The sequence below is a fragment of the Spodoptera frugiperda genome, chromosome 7 (assembly GCF_023101765.2).
Source record: "Spodoptera frugiperda isolate SF20-4 chromosome 7, AGI-APGP_CSIRO_Sfru_2.0, whole genome shotgun sequence".
NCBI lineage: Eukaryota > Metazoa > Arthropoda > Insecta > Lepidoptera > Noctuidae > Spodoptera > Spodoptera frugiperda.
The window spans coordinates 10,997,342-11,017,435 of NC_064218.1; the positions used below are offsets into that span (position 1 = coordinate 10,997,342).

Sequence of the window (20,094 nt, forward strand, 5' to 3'; positions counted from 1 at the left end):
TTTTAGGTTTAGGAATTTAAGGGTTGTTGAGGCCGTGGTATCACTCCGGTCGAGCCGGCCCATTCGCGCCGAAGCATGGCTCTCCCACACTTGACTTTTGCCTGCAAGTAGCAATGCTTGCAAATATTCTTGCATTATTCCGTTTTCCTTTAGTCGTACTGTCAGTAAAAGAAATTACTTTTCTGTTTTAGCTGCTACAAAAATGGCCACTCTGCTTCGTAAATTGTCTTACAACAGTTTCAACCAATGTCGGGCGTTGCATAAGATAGCAGTGGATCACACAGTGCCCATGACTTTCAACCAGTATGAGCATCAGCATAGGTTCCGGGAAACCCAGTCTGAGGTCATTGGAACCTTGATGGCCAGCCCCAGGTTCAAGAACCAGCTGGGCGATGTTGAAATCTGGATGAATAAAGTGAGTGCTAGATTTATGTATCGCGTGTTGATTAGTCATTCTTTAAACTGTCTGAATGTAATCTATTGGTGAATATTTTATCTTCTGACGTAAAGTAGGTATGTTGTCATTGTAAACACTACAGTGCTTGACTTGCTTATTGGTCAAGATATAAGAATTACCTAGAAGTCACAATTGCAAGTAAATAAGGAAAGGGTTCAATTTCGTGTACAATTTTTATCTTAAATATCGTGAGACATATACATACTAAATTAACTACAAATAACGGTTTACTCACGTACATTAATGGAGAAAAGCTCTACTAGTATCGAGTCACAGAGGGACTCTTCATCATGAGCAGCGTGTGCAGACGCGGCGACGTCGCGAAGAAGAGGAAGAGAATGGAGAAGAGTCTCCATTAATGTAATAGGTAATTCGTGTAAAATGTTAGGTACGGATAATTTTGTTTTTAATTGTGTTGCGTCCAAAAATACTCGGAACGAGCTCAATTTTTCGTCATATGTTTTGAATTTATGTCGAAAGGTTCTCAATTTAAGTCTGTATAGTACTAATTAAATTGAGTTAGTACATAAAGTGTCGTAGCTACAAATATTACTAAGAAAACTATTTTGTTTCAGTTGTTAGAGTATGCTTTGGGCGGAGGAAAGAACGGCAGAGGTCTGGCGGTGTCGTTCGCGTACCGAATGATGGAGGATCCGGAACACTTTACAGAGGACAATCACCATAAGGCGCGGATCTTGGGCTGGGTTATAGAAACAGTAAGTAGATGCTTTAGTTATTTCAGCTGTAGGTACTTGTATCTTTAGTTAAATTTCACCTGTTTCATTCATGAAGCAAATGTAAAGAGGAGACGTAATGAAATGACTGCCTTGTTGTTGCAAGAGGTCTCGGGTTTGATTCCCGGGTCGGGCAAAGTATTACCAGTTTTTTTTTCGGCTTTTCTAAAATTAGCCAGTAGTAGCACGGAGTCTGGAATTGTGCCTAGTATATAATACCTCCTATTAAGTACATGGGACTTATAACACAAATGGTGAAAAGCGGGTGTAAATTATGTGCACCTCTGCCTACCCCTTCGGGGACAGAAGGCGTTACGTTACGTGACGTAATGAATTTGCCTTTAACGTAACGAATGACACTTTACGGTGATCGCATGACATTAATATCCCATTTTCTGAGTGTATGTTTGTGTGTGTGTACTCTACACACATAAGTCTATTTTACTTTATTCTATGTTATGTACCACATTTGAACAAATAAATAAATTTTAATTTACTAATACACAATGCACAATGTCACGCCTTTTATCCCCGAAGGGGTAGGCAGAGGTGCACATTACGGCACGCAATGCCACTATACAATGTACACCTACTTTTACCATTTGTGTTATAAGTGCCATGTAATAGGGGTGAGCCTATAATTTTATTTTACTAATATTGCTTCATAATCCACAGTTTCACTCCTACCTATTCCTGATAGACGATATAATGGACGGCTCGAAGACCCGGCGCGGCCAGCAGTGTTGGCACCTCCGTGACAATGTAGGCATGGGCGCGCTGAACGACAGCGGACTCGTGTTCACCAGCGCGTACGAAATATTGGAACAAAACTTCGGAGACGATGATATTTATGGAGAACTTGTTAGGGTTTGCAATGGGGTATGTTGCTTTTTACTTATTTGTCTTGATTGTCTTATAATATGAATTGTAGGTTTTGAATGTTCGATTTTCATCTTTATAGCAGTGTAATAAAGTATATTATCAATTGTAGCAATTCACGTAAAAAATAAGTTAATAGATGACGAATTTGATTAGAAACATGGTGAACCTTACTACAGAGCTATAAAGTCTATTATCGATTTTACAAGTTCACGGAGAATATGGGTTAATAGATGCTGAATTTTCTTTATAATATTTGGAACCTTGAGTAGGTATCCTTAAAAGAGTGCCTAGTCTAAATAACAGAATGATAAAAAGTACCTATAAATCGTTTATTCCATTTTGACACGGAAAGATTCTGTATGGTGTTCCACGAACTATAAATCCATTTTTTGAATGTGTAATAACGTGACGTTAAAATCCTAGCGCGCTAAACTAAAAAAAGACCATTTTTTACATTCCACCCCTCTCTTCAGGCAATGCTGAACACATGCATAGGCCAGCACTTAGACTACGCATCAAACTATTCGAGGGAGAAGGACAACCTGGACCTCTTCACAATGGAACGGTTCAATGTCATAGCCTTGCAGAAGACTTCCACCTACTCCTTCAAATTCCCTATGAACTTGGCTATGACTTTAGTCAAAGGAAAGAACCAAGGCCTACACCTTTCTGAAGAAGTCCACCATATATGCTGGGATATGGGCAAGCTATTGCAACTAATCGTAAGTACAAATTATTTCTTTATTATTATAACTCGTGGTTCCGGTGGGCGGAGGTTCATAGGTACCTAGCTAGCTACGAAGATGTAATAGCTAAGCTGTGAAACTATGTGACCGATTCCACTGATACTAAGCTATTTAGCTATGCGAGGTAGATGCGTAGCTCGGATATGCGATGTATCGATAGTATAAACGCATCTTTCCATATAAAAAACATAGCTTACCTGAGTCCGTTTCCACCAGTGCTAAGTGTTGTATGCCAATGAACATCATTGGTAGAAGCCAAACGTATTCACAGCAACGTAGCATAGCACATCACTGGTGGAAAAGAAAAAATCATCTTCTAAGTATGTCAAATTCCATCTAAGTACCTACCTTCAGCCGTACTGGCATCATAAAACAGACACAGAACCTACAAACTGCACGACTTTGACTGCACGGTTGGTGCGGTGGCTGGGCAACTGGCTGCCGCGCAACGGGTAGCGGGTTCGATTCCCGCACGGAGCAACTCTTTGTGTGATCCACAAATTGTTGTTTCGGGTCTAGGTGTCATGTGTACGTGAACTTGTATGTTTGTAGACGCACCCACGACACAGGAGAAAATATTAGTGTGGGGCAACGTTAAAAAAAAAAAACTGTCCCATTGACCTACCTATGAGTAACAGCGATAATGAATCTGATTGTTTCAAGTGAAAGTTACTTATTTATAATTGCTAAGATTCCTATTTTGGCCCTTGACTGACCTTTGCGTAAGCTGCTTAGGAAGTAAGTACTTCTAGTAAGTAGACAACATGTAAAACTAATTTGTAAAATAAAAATACATGACAACGTCACTCCTTTTTACCCAAAGGGGTAGGCAAAGATGCATATTAATAGGGGTACCATGTAAAAAAATCCAATAAAAAAAATTAATTTGGCAATTAACTAATCTGTATATATCTTTCTGCCTTATAGAACGACTACAAAGACATATACTTCGACGAGATGCAAACAGGGAAGGCAGGTACGGACATACAAGAAGGCAAGATGACATGGCTCGCGGTGGCAGCCCTAGAGCGATGCACTCCAGCTCAAAGAAAACTCTTCGCAGAAAACTACGGCATCGACAACCCTGAAAACGTCGACCGAATCAAAGCCTTATTTGCAGAGTTAGACATTGAGAATGTATACAAAAAGCATGTAACATTTGTCTATGAAGATCTAATGACGAGGATGCGTGCTTTACCCACCAAAGGACAGACGAGGTTCTATGCTGAGCTGTTACAAGCTTGCTGTAAAGAGCTGTACTGATTCGTAATCTCTAGAAGTCACGTGGTGACGGTAGACAATACCTACTGTAAGATCGGGTTACTTTGACCCTAGGGGGTGACTTTGACCCAAACTTTTGGACTTTATTTTATTTATACGTTTTATTCCGGATAATGGTTATAGAATTTGGGTCAAAGTAACTTCCTTTCTTTTTTGAGTGGGGAAAATCATCTAATGACTTCTCCCGAGTGCTTCTCCGAGGCGGAGGGAGTGTCAAGGACTTACTAAAAATCACCCCGTTCCTACTCCTGCTTTTCGAGCCGGATTCCTATTGGTAGTACTAGCCCCACCTGTGATGGTAAAGTTACTCCCTAGGGTCAAAGAAATTCGATCTTGCCGAAAATATATGTGTCACCCTTTCCGTGGTGCATCGTAAGAGCAGACTAAGGAACTCAAATTTAAAGCCAAAATTATTTATTTCAAATAGACCGGGAAGGCACTTTTGAACGCCAAAACTACATATTTAACAAAGACTGGGCAACAGCACTCTCTTATAGACCTGGAAGCTTAGTCTTGAATAATAATTATTGTATGGATCCTGGCTGATTTTGGACAAATAAGAGTAGTATTACATATTTAGTATTATACAAAATGTATAATAGTTGCAGTATTGTAAAAATATAGGAAGAAATCAAGCAATCACTATCGTTTACATATTTTTTATTATATTTTATGTACATAATAAAAATAATCTTACTTTATTTATGGCTAAGATTTTCATACAGATCAGACTATTTATATATTAGGAATCTCTAATAAATACTATATACATTTTTATATGTATAATGATTGAATAACACCACGTCTTTTCTTCTGCAAAGAGTAAGTAGTACAAAATGTAACATCTACATTTTGCTGTTACAGTTACGATAACATTCAAAAACTAGGAAATCAGTAGTACAATATTTACATAAAAAAAACATATTATTATCAAAATAACTATCACCATAGATCTCGTGGGATAAAAAAGCCTATGTCTATGTGTTAATCCAGACCGTAATCTACCCCTGTTCCTAATTTCATCCCGATCCCTTCAGCCGTTTTTCCGTGATTGAGTAACAAATATACACATATACCCACAAGCTTTCGCATTTATAATATTAGGCTGAATAAATTAGGTAATAAATAAAGAATCTATAATACCCAAATACACGACACCATATCAAATCTTGTTCAAGTAATTATAAGTTTAAGTTTTAATATGGAACATTCTGTCTAGATAACCCAAACTGTCTTTCAAAATTTTCAACCTAATTTGTAATAAAGACGAAAATCTATTAGGAATTATAGAATGTATTAAGTTTACCCCTAGTCTACATTGGTTACTATGATTGCTATGTACAGAATCTATCTGTACATATATTTACACTTCCTAAATCAAGTATTATCATTGTTCTACTGTCTCACATTTGAATATTTACATTGTGTATAGACCACGAAACAAGTACAAAGAGGAGATGCCATAATATGTATTATTGTATACTGTGACAAAACAAATGGGCCCTGTCCAATGATAGTATAAGTAAAAAAATGTAGATAGGTTATAAGATCTCAGAAACTGGCACATTAAATTGTGGACAATTGGTAACGTTTTTGTTGTATGAGAGCCCTGCCTGCATGATGGAAAATAGAAAAGGGTGTGGATTATAACATCCCGCGCCCTGTAAAGTATCACGCATTATGTTAAAGAGAAATTCAGTTATGACATCTCTTTGTATTTGCCTCTTGGTATATACTACGGCATACTTGAAACGAGTACAACTTTTGTAATACTATACTCGATTTCATTTAGGAAAGGTACTGTTGAGTTGAGCCTTCTGCACAAACTTGACATAATTATACACTATACACCCTTTGACCAAAACACGTGATTATTATAAGTATTATATTGTGTTGTAAATATTCATTTCATTATCACTCACTTTACAAGTAATTTCACAGTAACACACAGTTTCATGATCTTTGAATGAGCAACGGTCACCCCACTCTAAAGTGTTTGAGCGGGGTGTCGCTGCAGCCTTGCTCACACAGCCGTCTCGTCCGCCGGAGCCTTCACCAGGGGCTCCGTAGGGCTCTTTACAGGGACTCGAATCACTTCCTCTTCCAACTTGGAGTCTATTGGCATGTTCTGTGAATAATGAATGAATGATAGAAGAATGGTAATGATGTTCGTTTACAAAGCAGGACACAAAAGCAATGTTTAAAGTTTTCAACTCCACCTCCCAATGAACACAAAGCTAAACAAACCTCAAGCGCTGTGTAATGTTTATGTAACGCGGCGGGCAACTTATTGTGTCTGGGCAACGCTGCCAGGGCCGAGGGCCGCAGCCTGGCCGCGTCCAGTAGCCGCGCGCGCCGCACCGGCGACCCGCGCCCTGATACCACCACGCATGTACCGACACTCTTCAACAGACGGGCTCTGAAGTCATATAACAAGATCTGTCAAGTGGAGCAATAGTTGTGCAATTGTTGCGCGACTGTAGCGCTATTGTTGTGCGACTGTCACGCTGCAATCGCGCAACTGCGGTGCTGTACGACGCCGGTACTTGCAGCTGAAATTATAAAAAGGTGCAATTGGAAACACTGATAATTTTTTGTGCTAAGACTTCTAATAACACTTATTTTTAAAGCTGTGCAAATATTAATTTTACTGATATTTAACAACTATTAAGAATAAATAGGTAGTCATCTTAATAAAATAGAAAAGGTATAAAAGCACTCACGCATCTAATAACTTCAAGAGCAGTCGGCTGTAAGCTGTGTATTCATCTTCTCCGAACTCTCCGGGATGATGTCTTGCAAACTCGTAGGTATCACAGAACTGGTGCACCAGTTTCTGGCCACGCCCGTCCAGCGGAGCGGCCAGGGAGGACAGCAGGAAAGCTCTAAGCGACTCCCGTGGATGTCGACGCAAACCTGGGTCTTGGCGAGCTATCTCTTCCTCTGTAATATTATTGTTATTAAGATTAAATAAAGTAATTGTTAACGGACATATTTTGATATATTAAAGAAGAGACAAATTAATAGTACCCTTAACTGACGAGCATGCATGAAAACACTGATGACTGTTGATGAAGCGAAAGAAGTATGTAAGATTTGTAGCAAATGGCGTTCGATTGTATCAGCCTACCTCCATGGGAGACAGCCAGAGGTTATGTATGTATGGAATTGTTAACTTGCAATAAAGATATTAGAATTAATTATGGTTTCGTTTTATTTAAGGATAGAATTCAAGTATATAGGGTCATTATCGTCATCATTATCAACAGCCTATGACACATAAGTAAGGATTAAATTCGAGATACCCATAGTTTGACATGTAAATAAAAAAAATGCAGAAATGTCATACCTAGAGTCTTCACATCATCAACAGCTCGGAACCTATAGTGATATGGCTGCTGTGGCTCCAGGATGTAGTGTGAAGGCTCCGTGCTCAGCAACCGAGGCTCATGCATGATGCGAGGTACTGCCTCAATGCGGCGCTCCAGCTCTTTCTTCAAGCACTGGAAGAAAACAAAAGAAGATAAGAATACATTTTTTTATACAGCATATCATGAGTTTATTTATTTAATTACATGAGATCTCCAACATAAGATATGTACAACACATGCCATGAAAATCAATTATATTATAATGGGTTTCATTTAAACTAAAACCATTATAATAATAAATAAATAAAGCAACATCACACCCTTTATCCTGAAACAGAGGTGCTCATTACGACAATAATGCCGCTCGCTTGTGACCACTCAATCAACGAGGCATAAATCTTTATTCATTGTAGTAAAAAGTCATAGTACACATAAACTATCTTAACATTAAACTCATAATCTGCAAAGTTAAAATACATGTACTAGGAACAGTGATGACGTACGGTACCGATTACATGGTCCCTAACTGCTGGCCTTTTAGAAATTATAGTCAATAAGCGCGCGATGGAGAAGCTATGCTCGGAGTATCTTTGCGCGACAAAATCCTTAATATGGTTCGCCAAAGATCAAGAGTTACAGACATGTAAATATGCAGGCTGAAGTGGCAATGGGCAGGCCACGTCGCTCTAGGACTGATGGCCGCTGGGCCAGGAATTACTGAGTACCGCGGACCGGAAGACGCAGCGTGGACAGATCCCACTGGACCGACGACATCGTCAGAGTGGCGGGGAGCCAGTGGATGCAGGTGGCGGCTTGTCGTTACTACGTGGAGGACCAAGGGGAGGCCTTTGTTCAGCAGTGGACGTCTCTGCTGATGATGATGACAGGAACAAAAGCATCACAGGCGAGAGAAGCACTAAAAGTATTACTAATTATAGGACAAGTAATTTATACAAAAAAGTTTAACATAAGTAATCAATAAACAAAAGTAAACAAAATATTATATAATGATAGTTTAAGTTAGGAAACTGTCAACAGATTACATAAAATACACAACTGACTGACAGTTTTTCTGAAGATTATAACAATAATATGCAAAGTTCTTGTGATCAATGGTGTCAGTGGCAATAATAATCTTAATTTTGTTACCCTATCTTCCATCTCAGGTCTATTTAAACTTTTAAAGCTTATTCCTCAGGGAACTACTTTACCTCTCTATTACTACTACATTGAACTTATTCATAAATTATCTAAGTTACCTTTTATTTTGTTGTTAGGACGCGAATTATGAAAAAGAAATACTGGTACCACCATAATAGCTAGTTAGTTTATTGAAGATCAGAAGTGTAAAAGATTCTAGTTATAATCTACTTACTTTCTTCGCATCAGTTCCTATAGGAACGTGAGGGCCTCTCCTAGACCTTAGGGCGAACCTTGTAATCTGCCTCTTTGCAAATATGAACAGAATCACGAAAGTTAACACACCACCACTTATAATGAATATAATGTTTAATATATTCGTGAAATCTTGCATTTTGTTCTTTAAAAACTTAATTCTTGCAAAGAAATATTATAATCATTCAATAAGATTATGAGAAACAGAGAAATCGAAACCCTGTTTTTAATTTTGTGTTTTTCCAAGGAAAACATAAAGTTGTGCGCATTTTGAACATGAGTTCACACGAGATGAAACCACATTATAACATCAGTCATGTAAAAGAAAGAGACAAAAGTATTATCATGCTATCAGAATGACACTTCACAAGTTGTGGAGTAATGGAACGTTACAATTACAGATATTGGTATTTGACTTTTAGTGACATTTATTCGAACGTTCAGTACTTAATTTGCAGATTTTTATTCCTAAATTACCAATAATTCCGTTCCAGAACGAATATTCCATTTGCAACGACGTAAAAAATGTGGGTACTTGACGACTAGGTATGAGAATAAATTCATGAACAATCGTGTGAATCGCTACAAACTACGACTATTTTATTGTTTTTTTAGATCCGATTTACGATCTTAGCTGTATAAACTACAAATTGCTAGTCAATTGATGTATGTAAAATAGGTATTTAGCTAGTTAGTTTCTGGTCGCCGTGACTTGAACATTACAAGAAGAATACATTGCATACTATAAAATACATGTATAAAGCCAACAGGTCTTGCTGTAAACCCGATCAGGTATCTGCCATGATACCTAGAAACGCTTATTATTTATTCATCGTTTATCATACGTTGTCGCGTACACAAACCGAACATAAATTCCTTCATCATGATTCTTTCTATTGAGGAGTTGGGCGCGGCACGAATGTCTTTGGCGGGAGACGCGGCTCGCATACTAATACAAAAATGGCGGCGACGTGCGATGACCAATAGACGTTGTTCAATTATGGAGAACGAATGTCGATTGTCAATCGACTGCCCTCTGTGGCTACAATGGGTTTCTTTACAAATTTGGTGTCGTTATATTCCTTGCTATGCAATTTCGATTCAACACACATGGTTGCATTACTTAAATAGGTACGCTCATAGAAATATTGTCTTCCTTCCATCGTTAATGTGTAATGGTAATATCGTGATTGTCTGCTTGATAGCTAAAATTAACCTGAATAAGGTGGGCCCTTCGTTAATATTATTCTGAATGAGTATTGGAGTCGGTAGAAGCAATAAATCCGGCAATAAATGCTTAGGTACCTGGAACACTAATAGTAAGAATGTTTTGTAATCTTGAATCATACGAGTTACCTATACGTACTTATGCAATACTACAGTTTACGCTAATCGAATTTTATAAAAACTAAAGTGCGCTCCACGTCGTGATTGTTTTCGACTTAGGTTCCAACATAATCGCGGCACGGGTTGCTTGCTGTGCTCAAATTAGTTAAGTAATGTGCATGCACACTTCTACAAACTTTGGCGACCATTTGAAATCGGGAAGAGGAAATTTTCAAAATAGGCTTTATTGGGGCATAGGCCTTATTTGGTTAGGTTACTATATTATTAATGGAGGAAATCGAGAGCTCTACTAGTTTCGAGTCACAAAGGGACTCTTCATCATAACAACAGGCTGCGCGATGTCGCCGCGTCTGCGACACTAGTAGAGCTTTTCTCCATTAATAATACGAGAGTAAACCATGATTTTTTGTCAATTTAGTACCTATTATATCCCCCTATGTCTCACGATAGTTATTATAAATATATAGATACACTGTCTTGTGTGGCATATACTATCATGCGAGTAAGTACTTACGTATAGACACCTACAACCTACAATGGTAGATAGCTAATTCTAGATTCCTATTTAAAGCCTAAAATTTCTGAGCACGCTCGATCTGCAGTCGTGACCTTACACTTAGCAGGAGTTCCGTCCCGTTGACGAGAGGCTGCTAAAATCTCAGACCTTGAATATAAGGTAAACGCTACGAAGCAGATAATACAGTTGTGTGGATCATATTGCAATTGATTATCTTTGATCTCATAGCGAACATTATGATCCTAGATTATAGACACATTGGCATAACTGTGAGACTTCAAATTCTTACATTTACCTACAAACTTGAGCTTTAACGCCCGAAGGTTTAAGACATCAGCTTCTCGTGCATGAGAGTGCGGGTTCGAAACCTATCAACCGCAAGTACCACTGACAAACGGTAAAGGAAAACATCGTGGGGAAACCTGGGCTTATAAGTTTGAAACCATCAATCCGCATCAGTAATCCTTGTCCGTGTGAGAAGAAGCCATTGACACTTATAGGTTGTCCATGATGATGATGATGATGATAGTCTTTCAGGCACGGTAATATTATTTATCATTATCATGGTTTGGGTCAACCTAATTAAAAATCACGTTTAATATAAGAACTCAAGGGATCCTACATTAAAGTATACGGGACAGTGGAACTTCAATCAGTGTGTAGGTATAGTTAGGTACATACACGGGCCCCAAAGGAATGAGCCTAACAGTAACTAATGATTAACATACATAAAAATGAACATAGGCCACCAATGACTACGACTACCTAATAAGAAACTGTAATTTAATTTTGCAAAAATGTGTCGCTTGTGTCGCTTTGGGTGGTCGTCGGAAGTTCAGAGTAGAGTTATGGTTTTATGTGAAATACGTGCTTATATTCTGCAATACGATGATGGCATAGTTTAGAAGGAGACTACAAACACCAGTTAAATTAAAACTTAAAGTGTTCGTATTTAATAATAATCCACTGCCCAACAGCTCGCCACAAGCTGCCTTGCGGACATAATTATTATTATACCTATGGTAGGCAGAAACTATAGGTAGAGCTCCTCCTACATAATAGGTATCGTGAGTAGTACCTTTCAGATTTATAGTACCTACACGTAGTATTCTGTGGTACCTCCCTGTATTACTCTAACTACTGTTAGGTACATAGAAATGTAATTACCGACCTACAGTTATACAGTGTAGATACTGAGAAAATCATCGACTTCTCCCGCCTTGGGTGAGGCAAGCGGGAGTATCAGTCAGTTACTGACTAAATACCGCCCATTTCCTACTCCTGGTCTTCGAGTTGGAGCCGCCGTAGGTAATCCGCAGCTCAGAGTAGATTAGACTAACTGACGGCTTTTTGAGCTCACTAACGTAGTGAAAGATCCAAATAGGTAAGTAGGTATCTAGTTATTTTCATAAATGATTAAAAACTTAATTTCCCTTTAAAAAGTAAAAAATAATAACAGAAACTTAATCTTAAAGTACCTAACAATGTACTAATAATTCTTAAAAAAATACGTCTCGTTGGGGGACCGCTCCTAATTATTTCTTTCTTATCTACGATTTGTTCATAAGTATCACATGCTTGGTGTTAACATTAAAGTAAATTGATGTTTAAGTACTTAACTATAACGCAGAAAATAGAAATATAGCGGCGCAGGTGGCGGTGTACAGTCCGTATGAATGCGGTCCCCCAACGAGACGTATTTTTTTAAGAATTATTAGTACATTGTTAGGTACTTTAAGATTAAGTTTCTGTTATTATTTTTTACTTTTTAAAGGGAAATTAAGTTTTTACGTCGGGGGTTTTTTAAATTTTTAATTTAATTTTTTATTTTATACTTTTTATAGGTAGGTTAGGTTAAGTTAGGCTTAGTATATTACATATACTTACTATAATTTCGATTCTTGTTAAGGTAAAGATTACATCTAAGGTCAAGCTCGTTCGCTTTTATTTTTTTTTTGACTTATTAATTACTAGTTTTTTTTTTCTATAAGTAGGCTAAAGATTACATTGGTGCAAGATTTTTTGTTTATAATAAAACGTTAAATTAAAAATTTTATATTTTTGTTATTAAATTTTTAATTTAATTTAATTTTTTTTATTTTTTATTTAATTTTTTATTTTTGTTAATACGAAAAAATAATATCTTTCAATATCTTCTTTCAGTGCGGTTTAATTTGAGACCCCATCCCAGTATATTTGCAGACCTTCGGCTAATCTCCCCACTTTCACCGCTCATAACTTTAAAACGGCTCAACCGATTTTCATCAAACATATCTAAGAACACTCGCACATAAGTCCCCTTTCATACGAAAAAAACTAAATTGAAATCACTGCATCCGTTCGGGAGTTATGATGCCACAGACAGACAGACAGACAGACAGACAGACAGACAGACAGACAGACAGACCGACAGACAGACAGACACGTCAAACTTATAACACCCCTCTTTTTGCGTCGGGGGTTAAAAATGTTGTTTAAGAATCTACCAGTGACAGAGGGAATTGTTATGGAAAGGAAAGGAATAATAAATAAAATACCTAACACTTTCTTTAATTTCGCGTAGGAGAGTGCTCTGAATGAAAATGCTGCAGTTTTGTTTTCGCAACGATGACAACGCAACAGCGGTAGCGGCGTGTACCTCACGCGGGGTGGGTTTTTGGTGGAAACATACGGATTTAGAGTCGGAGAAGAGAAGTGAAAATAAAATCGACTTGTTTGATCTTAGACGCTTGGTAGAATTATGTGGACACTCATCCTTAGAGCGTCTATGTCCAGAGTGTGAGGAATTGGAGAACCATTTAATCAAATATTCATTTAGGTTCGAGTAGTTTACCTAGTAGACATGTTTTGATTTGAGACAACCCAGCGTTTCGTCTTTAATCTGTTATCTTAATCCTTGACAAATATAAATTAAAGAAAATGCTTCACTAACTTACCGCCTTAAAAAACAAGCTCGTTCAAAAAACAGTCCCGTATGTCATAAAGCAACACCAATGCGCATGAGCATTCAAATCGCGTAGCGCAGCCACCACAATGGCGACGGCACGCGAAAATATGCGCACGCGACGAAGTTAGGGCATGATAATTTAACAGTGGCGAAATATTGTTTCGTAAAATGCATTTAGACTTTTGTAGATCTCTGTCTACACTATATTATGGTATAAGCTATTATACGAGCAGACCTGATGGTAAGCAAATCGCCACCGCCCATGGACACTCGAAACACCAGGGGCGTTACAAGTGCGTTGCCGGCCTTTTGGGAGTTAGGAATTTAAGGGTTGTTGAGGAATCGGCGATTCGGAACATTGAGAAGTAGGTAATTGGGCCTACCGGAGGCCCAATTACCTTACACAACGAAATATAACGCAAGCGTTTTTCCACGTCGTTTTCTGTGAGGCCGTGGTATCACTCCAGTCGAGCCAGCCCATTCGTGCCGGAGCATGGCTCTTCACCACTATTATTGATAATTCTTACCTTTGTACAGTGTTGCCTGATCGCAGCTTTCTAGGTTCAATTCGCCGGGAGCATTGGTTTTCCTGTTGACAAATTCTTGGAAATCGTTTAGATTCGTACTTTAACGGATTGAATGTAAATTGTTGCAATGTAGGTTGTATGTTAACAAAAGAAAACCTGTCGATGTTTTGCTTTATCTTAGAATCTACAGAATTCACTAATAATAGGTATTTGTATACATGTGCCATTTGGCTTTGTAAAAATATGTGTGTAAAACTGTTTTTCCCGGTGAATTTACCTATGCCATATATTTTCCTGTAGGTACAGTTGTTGGTTCTTCTTGAGACTTAAATCAAGTGTGGTGCCAAGGTATGTACGTACTAGGTTAGGATTCGTCCCGTATCGGCTAAGTAGAAATTCGACATTCACCAAAGCTGACACTATTGGCGCAGAAACTATTACTGGATACCTCATTTTTATTCTGAAAGTCCCAAAACGTCAAGCCACAGTCGTTACTAAGAGATACAACCATTACATTGCAGTCAAAATACCAAAAATTCGACCTGAATTATTTTAATGCCGTGGTTTGCTTCATAAAATGGCTTACTTATATCGTCAATGGAGTGATTAATAGGGTAGCAATCAAAATCGTTATGAAAAGCAATTGTAATAATATATTTATCGAAGGTACACGATTCACGGAATATTTCCGAAACGTGGTATTGGGTTGTTTGTGTCCTTTGCATACCACGCAGCGACACGACTCTAGGCGTAAATATCTGAATTCTGTTGATCCTAATATTACCTTATCATATAGCAGAATTGCTTATTTCATAAAAATATAGTCGGGCGTGGTAGACGAACTCAAAATGAATTTTAAAATCAATTAAAATCAAGAAAATCATTAAGTTTGCTTTATTCATAGATAGAGATAGAGAGATACCTAAAGGTACAAATGATTATAGTACCTACCTAAGTTATTTAAGGGACTGTTTAATTTTTTTTTCACTTGTGACTCTTCTGGTGCTCATAGGCGGGCCCTGACCGTTTTAAGCTAACAGCATCACAATAAAACATTATAAAAGAGGCCTAAAATCCATTAGTTTAACTATACTATTGAGCCCCCTTGTATTTAGACAAGGGCCGAACAACATGGTAGTACGGCACACAGAATACTGTACGGCCCTGAATGAAAGCAACCACAAACTCCGTAGGCGGATGATGAATGGGCAAGTGACGTAACCAATCATGACTCACCGATCATATAATTAGGCTCTCTAAACGATTGTAATGAGCACCAGTGTGTTACCCATTCATGCTAGACGGAGCGTTACTAGCACACAGATACCTACGCTGTTTGCTTGTAAAACAATTTGTTTCTAGGTACTAAAAGCCGCTAGGCTTATACAGCTGGTAAGATCCAAGAGTACTTATACTTCTATTTTGACGAAGGAAAATCATCCAATGGCTTCTACCGCTTTGGACGAGGCGATAGGGAGTGTCAGACTCTTACTGACTAAAAACCACCCCGTTCCTACTCCTGCTTTTCGAGCCGTAGCCCCGGGAACCCACTAGGCAGTCCGCAGCTCCGGAAGAGTACTTAAACTGATGCTAAGTTTCGTACTTAACTCTACAAAATACCTGGGTACTTAATCGTTATTAAGATTGAATCTGCGACATGTTGTACAGGAGCTGTTTCTACACTAACAATTCAGTCGGAGAGGAGCCCTTCAGTGTTCAAGGTCCATTTTGTCGCTACTTATGAGTTAGTAGTTGACTTGTGAATACCAACAAGCTTCAAACGACTTGGTAGATTAAACAAAATCAACAACAAAAATAGAACCAGCATTACTATTCAAGATCAGTTCTCCAACTTAATTAATTGAACAAACCACAGTTCCTAGTCAAAAACATTCGATAAATCTTCCACTCCGGTTTCTGTGTTTAGTTTACCAAACATCTATTGAACAAGAAACCTTCCTACTGATGTAGGGCCTACACATTTTTTTAATTCGACAGTTAAACCATTATTCCAATATGTATTCATGTCACACGCATCCCCTCCCATATAACAATGGGTAGGTAGCGTACCATTTCGTCGCAGGAAACGACGTACGCGCATGTTTTTCAAAATGGCCGCTGGTACCCACCGAACACCGCCCAGGTAAGGCGTTATAAGTGCGTCTGGATGCTAAGGAGACAGCATACCATAAATAAAAAAGGATATCCTGGCTGGTTTCCGTTTGATAGTTTATATTTCTTAACGCGTATCCTGCGCGTGATTCACATTTAAGTTTTGTTGTTCTTCCTTCCGTGTGAAAGGTGATAAAACGATGTCGCCTCTTTTTCACACATTTTGGTTACCGCAAGCAGGTAGATTTCTTGGAAGATGTAAAAGTAATTTATCATCAGGAGCAATGGATGATTTGACATCTCTTGTTACGTAATACCTTACATCTGGCTAACAATAAAGGCCCGTACCCGTAGACAGCAGGGAAAGAACAGACTGATACAGTAAATACTCTCTAGAAAACTGAAATACTTAGGTACAACTTGGATTAGGCTCTTACCTTTTCTGTCTAATTTGCTACACGTAAAGCAACCAATAGGTATAAGAAGTAATTAAGTATTTTAATATTTTTAGAGGGTAAGTAGTATAATAAAGTATACCATTGCTATTACTATAAATTAGCAGCTAAAACTGTATTGCAAAATACAAAATAGGAAGAAACCCTCTTTGAATATTGTTAAAACATCAAAGGAGATTTAGACATTTATTATCTCGTTATTCTTAGCCAGTGATTTAGACTGCGTTGCGTTTGGAATAAAATAGTATTTGGTAGAAATATCTAATGATCACTCGTAACCGTAAGCTTTGTAAGCTAGACCATCTCGGAAAAAAGGCTTACCTATACGACAAAGATATTTTGACACGCGACTGTTTATAGAACTACTAACTATTCTCATCCACACAATAAATTTTCATTTAAGTAACAAATAAAATTAAGATAGTTGCTAGTCTTACTAATCCCCTACAACTTCGAATACATTAAATATTTACAAAAAACGCTACAGGGTCCACAAAACGATAACAAACCTACAAAGTTAATAAATAAAAAAGCGTCTGTTTGCAAACTGTATTCACCTGCATGTTCTTAGATAAAGCTGTGTTTACTTTGAACAGAGATTTCCTAAGATTAGCTCCTTACACGGTGCGGGATGACTCATGGCATTGTTGTTCTAAAGGTTATTGTATTTTTGGGGTAAATGGTTTCGTTGTCATCTAATGTAGGTAGGTAGATACTTCTGGTATAGGTGCAGGAATATTTTTGGTACTGGGTGCTTAGGAATCGGTCAAGCCGGTGATACAACTCTTTAAACTTGCAAAGAAATCTTTTTTAACTACGTTTATTCAGTTTTCTAGCAGTTCGCTTTAAATAGTTCTAGATAAGAAAATATGTAATGTAGAGTAACTAGATGTGTACATGAAGTGTCCACAGAATGTGCATAACAACAGCCAAGTATTAGCCAAGTATTAGCCAAGTAAATCCATCCGGCATTCATTCATATTAATTTATGAATGTAAATTCCACAGACTGCATGTAAATAATTCAAGTTTTCCGCATTACAGTTAAAATGTAGGTACTTACGTTACCTACATTATGAGACCACACTTTGACCCGATACCACATCGGCTGTCGCTGTGGTGACGCACTCGGTCAGAAAATATTTAAAAAATAAGAACCACACGTGGCATACATCGGGAACAATACAGCCCTTCCAACATTCAAATTTTTTCCTCAGGCCTGCCCGTCTAAACGGTAAGTACCTACACATATTGTCTAATTAGTATTCATCTGGGCGCGTGTAGTCCTCATCGCGGTGGGGACGGGTTATTAGCCGGCGCCGCCTCCGCGCCCAGGCATATTGTTCCGAGTTCTGCCCACCGAGCGCCGCGCTCGCCTGGCAAGCGTTAATTCACTCTGTCAATATTTGAACTGCAATGCCGTACAGTCGACTTGGACGCCAGAGGAAGCCGAGCCGGTGGCTGGGAAGGCAAGAAGTCGGCATAGCTGTTTGATGTTGGTATACGGCTGTGTCACTTCGAGCCAGCTCAATCCACCGGCTTTCTGCAAATGAAGATTTCCGGACGGAAGAAGAATTATTGCGGACGCTCCCGTAACGAAGAAAATTCGGATCGCTCCCGTAACGTTTTCGCCGGGAGAGGGCGCGTCTGACAGCTGTCATTGCGCGCTTTCTTCACGGGCGGGACGTGTGGGACGAAAATCTTTATTTATATCACACACGACGATGTTCCCGTAGAGTGCGACTGGCTGTGTACGTGCGTGACGAAACGATACGAAAACACGACGACAAAATGCCGAACGAGGAGGTGTTGGGTCCGCGGAAGACGATGTTTGTACTTGTGATTGTTGTTGGGTGTTTTGCTGTGTTGTGGCCTAGGATCCTGTCGCCGCTGATCACAGGCCCCAGTGGGGAGCAGCTCAAGCCGAACAAGTTCGACCGGGAGGCAGGTAATGTCGGTATTTTTAACACAAGCTCAATGTCAATATCGCTGGACGCTGTGACGAAAGCGAGCGTTTTAGCTCACTATGTGATGATTATAATCTAATTATACGCCGGTTACGGCTGTAAAATTATCATTGTAACACGTTTGGTTACAGTCGATGTCATATTTCGGATTACATAAATGTTTAATACAAATTTTAGCGGGTGAAATCGTGCGTTGAAATGGGTATATTTGCAGTTCACAAGAACGAGGTATTGGTGTGCAAATACGTCGCGGTCCAGCTGTTGACTCTGCGCATTTAATATTTACGAAAGATCTGATTGGAATGTGGCATGTACACAAGAATAATTACATAAAATACTGGATACTTACTCAATTATGGAAGATATAATTTTCCATTATTTACTTAGCTATAACAGTTAATGTATGAGTATAAACTCTCCACAATAATACTTAAATTCTATATAAGTATAGCACAATAAATATTTTGTGATTTGCTTCTTGTCATGACTTAAATCCAGAAGTTATAACATTCCTGGTGAAGGACTCTCAAATACTCATACAAATAAAGATTCCATTTTGTGTCATACTTATACAAAAAAGTATTAAAAACAAGGAAATGGCTGTCAAAACAATTATTTTTATAATTTCATTCAACCTTGAACGTCAGGCATTAGGCAAACAAAATGTGAAAAGTTTAAAAATAAATTTTATTTTTAAATATTCTAAAAATAACATATTGTTGTATTTGAAATGTTAATGTAGGTAAATTCAAATTCAAAAATATTTATTTGTCAGAATATGGTACAATAGATTGTACAAAAATAATGAATAAGTAAAGAATAATGCAAGTAGCTATTTACCCATATTTTACACATAAATGTATAAAATGTCTAACATATTATGAATACTATACAACTATGAAATGAATAATAGGTACTCTATGAGAAACAATTCACAAGTACCTAGAGAAATTCTCAATTCTTGTCATCTCACAGTATTTTTATATGATAGTATAATGTTTTGAAATACCATGCATTGTAGTAAAATAAAATAAGTAAGAATGTACATGCTTACATCATAAACAATAATGCATAGATAAAGTCAGGTGTTATAGATAGTTTACGCTTCATCCTGACCCTCGTAAAACACACAAACAGACATTGTTATATGTTTAGACTGCAGTGTACAAGGTAAATAGGAAAATAAGGCAGGACTATTATAAACCAGTTCAGTGTTTTCACTTACATAATTCAATCAGCTATGTAATTCATTTCTATTGTATATCTATAATATAGGTACCTAATTATACCTACTTATATTTTTTAGTTTTTGACAGTTATTACTTTTTCCAGCACAAATATTATATAAAACATTTGT

General features: G+C 37.9%; 3 protein-coding genes across 13 annotated transcripts in view; 2 read left to right on the forward strand and 1 right to left on the reverse strand.

Moving 5' to 3' along the window:
- Window positions 1–158: 158 nt before the first annotated feature.
- On the forward strand, window positions 159–4,168 carry LOC118266122 (uncharacterized). The gene is made up of 5 exons (XM_050695123.1): window positions 159–415; window positions 1,033–1,173; window positions 1,867–2,070; window positions 2,547–2,795; window positions 3,747–4,168. The coding sequence occupies exons 1-5, from the start codon at window positions 203–205 to the stop codon at window positions 4,080–4,082; spliced, it is 1,143 nt and encodes a 380-aa protein (XP_050551080.1). The 5' UTR covers window positions 159–202; the 3' UTR covers window positions 4,083–4,168.
- Window positions 4,169–4,743: 575 nt separating this feature from the next.
- LOC118266123 (protein C1orf43 homolog) lies at window positions 4,744–9,092 on the reverse strand. Its single transcript, XM_035579497.2, has 5 exons — window positions 8,847–9,092; window positions 7,450–7,603; window positions 6,824–7,043; window positions 6,348–6,519; window positions 4,744–6,228 (listed from the first exon to the last, which is right to left on the reverse strand). The coding sequence occupies exons 1-5, from the start codon at window positions 9,003–9,005 to the stop codon at window positions 6,124–6,126; spliced, it is 810 nt and encodes a 269-aa protein (XP_035435390.2). The 5' UTR covers window positions 9,006–9,092; the 3' UTR covers window positions 4,744–6,123.
- A 9,304-nt stretch (window positions 9,093–18,396) lies between these two features.
- LOC118265760 (muscle M-line assembly protein unc-89) overlaps window positions 18,397–20,094 on the forward strand; it is a 37,865-nt gene continuing 36,167 nt past the window's right edge. For 2 of the 11 annotated variants that reach the window (XM_050695110.1, XM_050695114.1), the window contains exon 1: window positions 18,397–18,718. In XM_050695110.1, coding sequence (XP_050551067.1) covers window positions 18,562–18,718 — 157 coding nt within the window. In that variant the 5' untranslated portion in view covers window positions 18,397–18,561. The remainder of the gene's footprint in view (window positions 18,719–20,094) is intronic. The other 9 variants (XM_050695113.1, XM_050695111.1, XM_050695107.1 and 6 more) reach the window with 6 other exon arrangements.

Excerpts from the sequence above, each read along its gene's own strand:
- LOC118266122 (XM_050695123.1), top strand. The coding sequence starts at position 203 with ATGGCCACTCTGCTTCGTAAATTGTCTTACAACAGTTTCAACCAATGT. Across the intron at positions 416-1,032 it reads TTGAAATCTGGATGAATAAA|TTGTTAGAGTATGCTTTGGG; the intron begins GTGAGTGCTAGA and ends ATTTTGTTTCAG. Across the intron at positions 1,174-1,866 it reads TGGGCTGGGTTATAGAAACA|TTTCACTCCTACCTATTCCT; the intron begins GTAAGTAGATGC and ends CATAATCCACAG.
- LOC118266123 (XM_035579497.2), bottom strand. The coding sequence starts at position 9,005 with ATGCAAGATTTCACGAATATATTAAACATTATATTCATTATAAGTGGT. Across the intron at positions 7,604-8,846 it reads TAGGAACTGATGCGAAGAAA|TGCTTGAAGAAAGAGCTGGA; the intron begins GTAAGTAGATTA and ends GTTTTCTTCCAG. Across the intron at positions 6,520-6,823 it reads CTCTTGAAGTTATTAGATGC|AGCCCGTCTGTTGAAGAGTG; the intron begins GTGAGTGCTTTT and ends ATATGACTTCAG.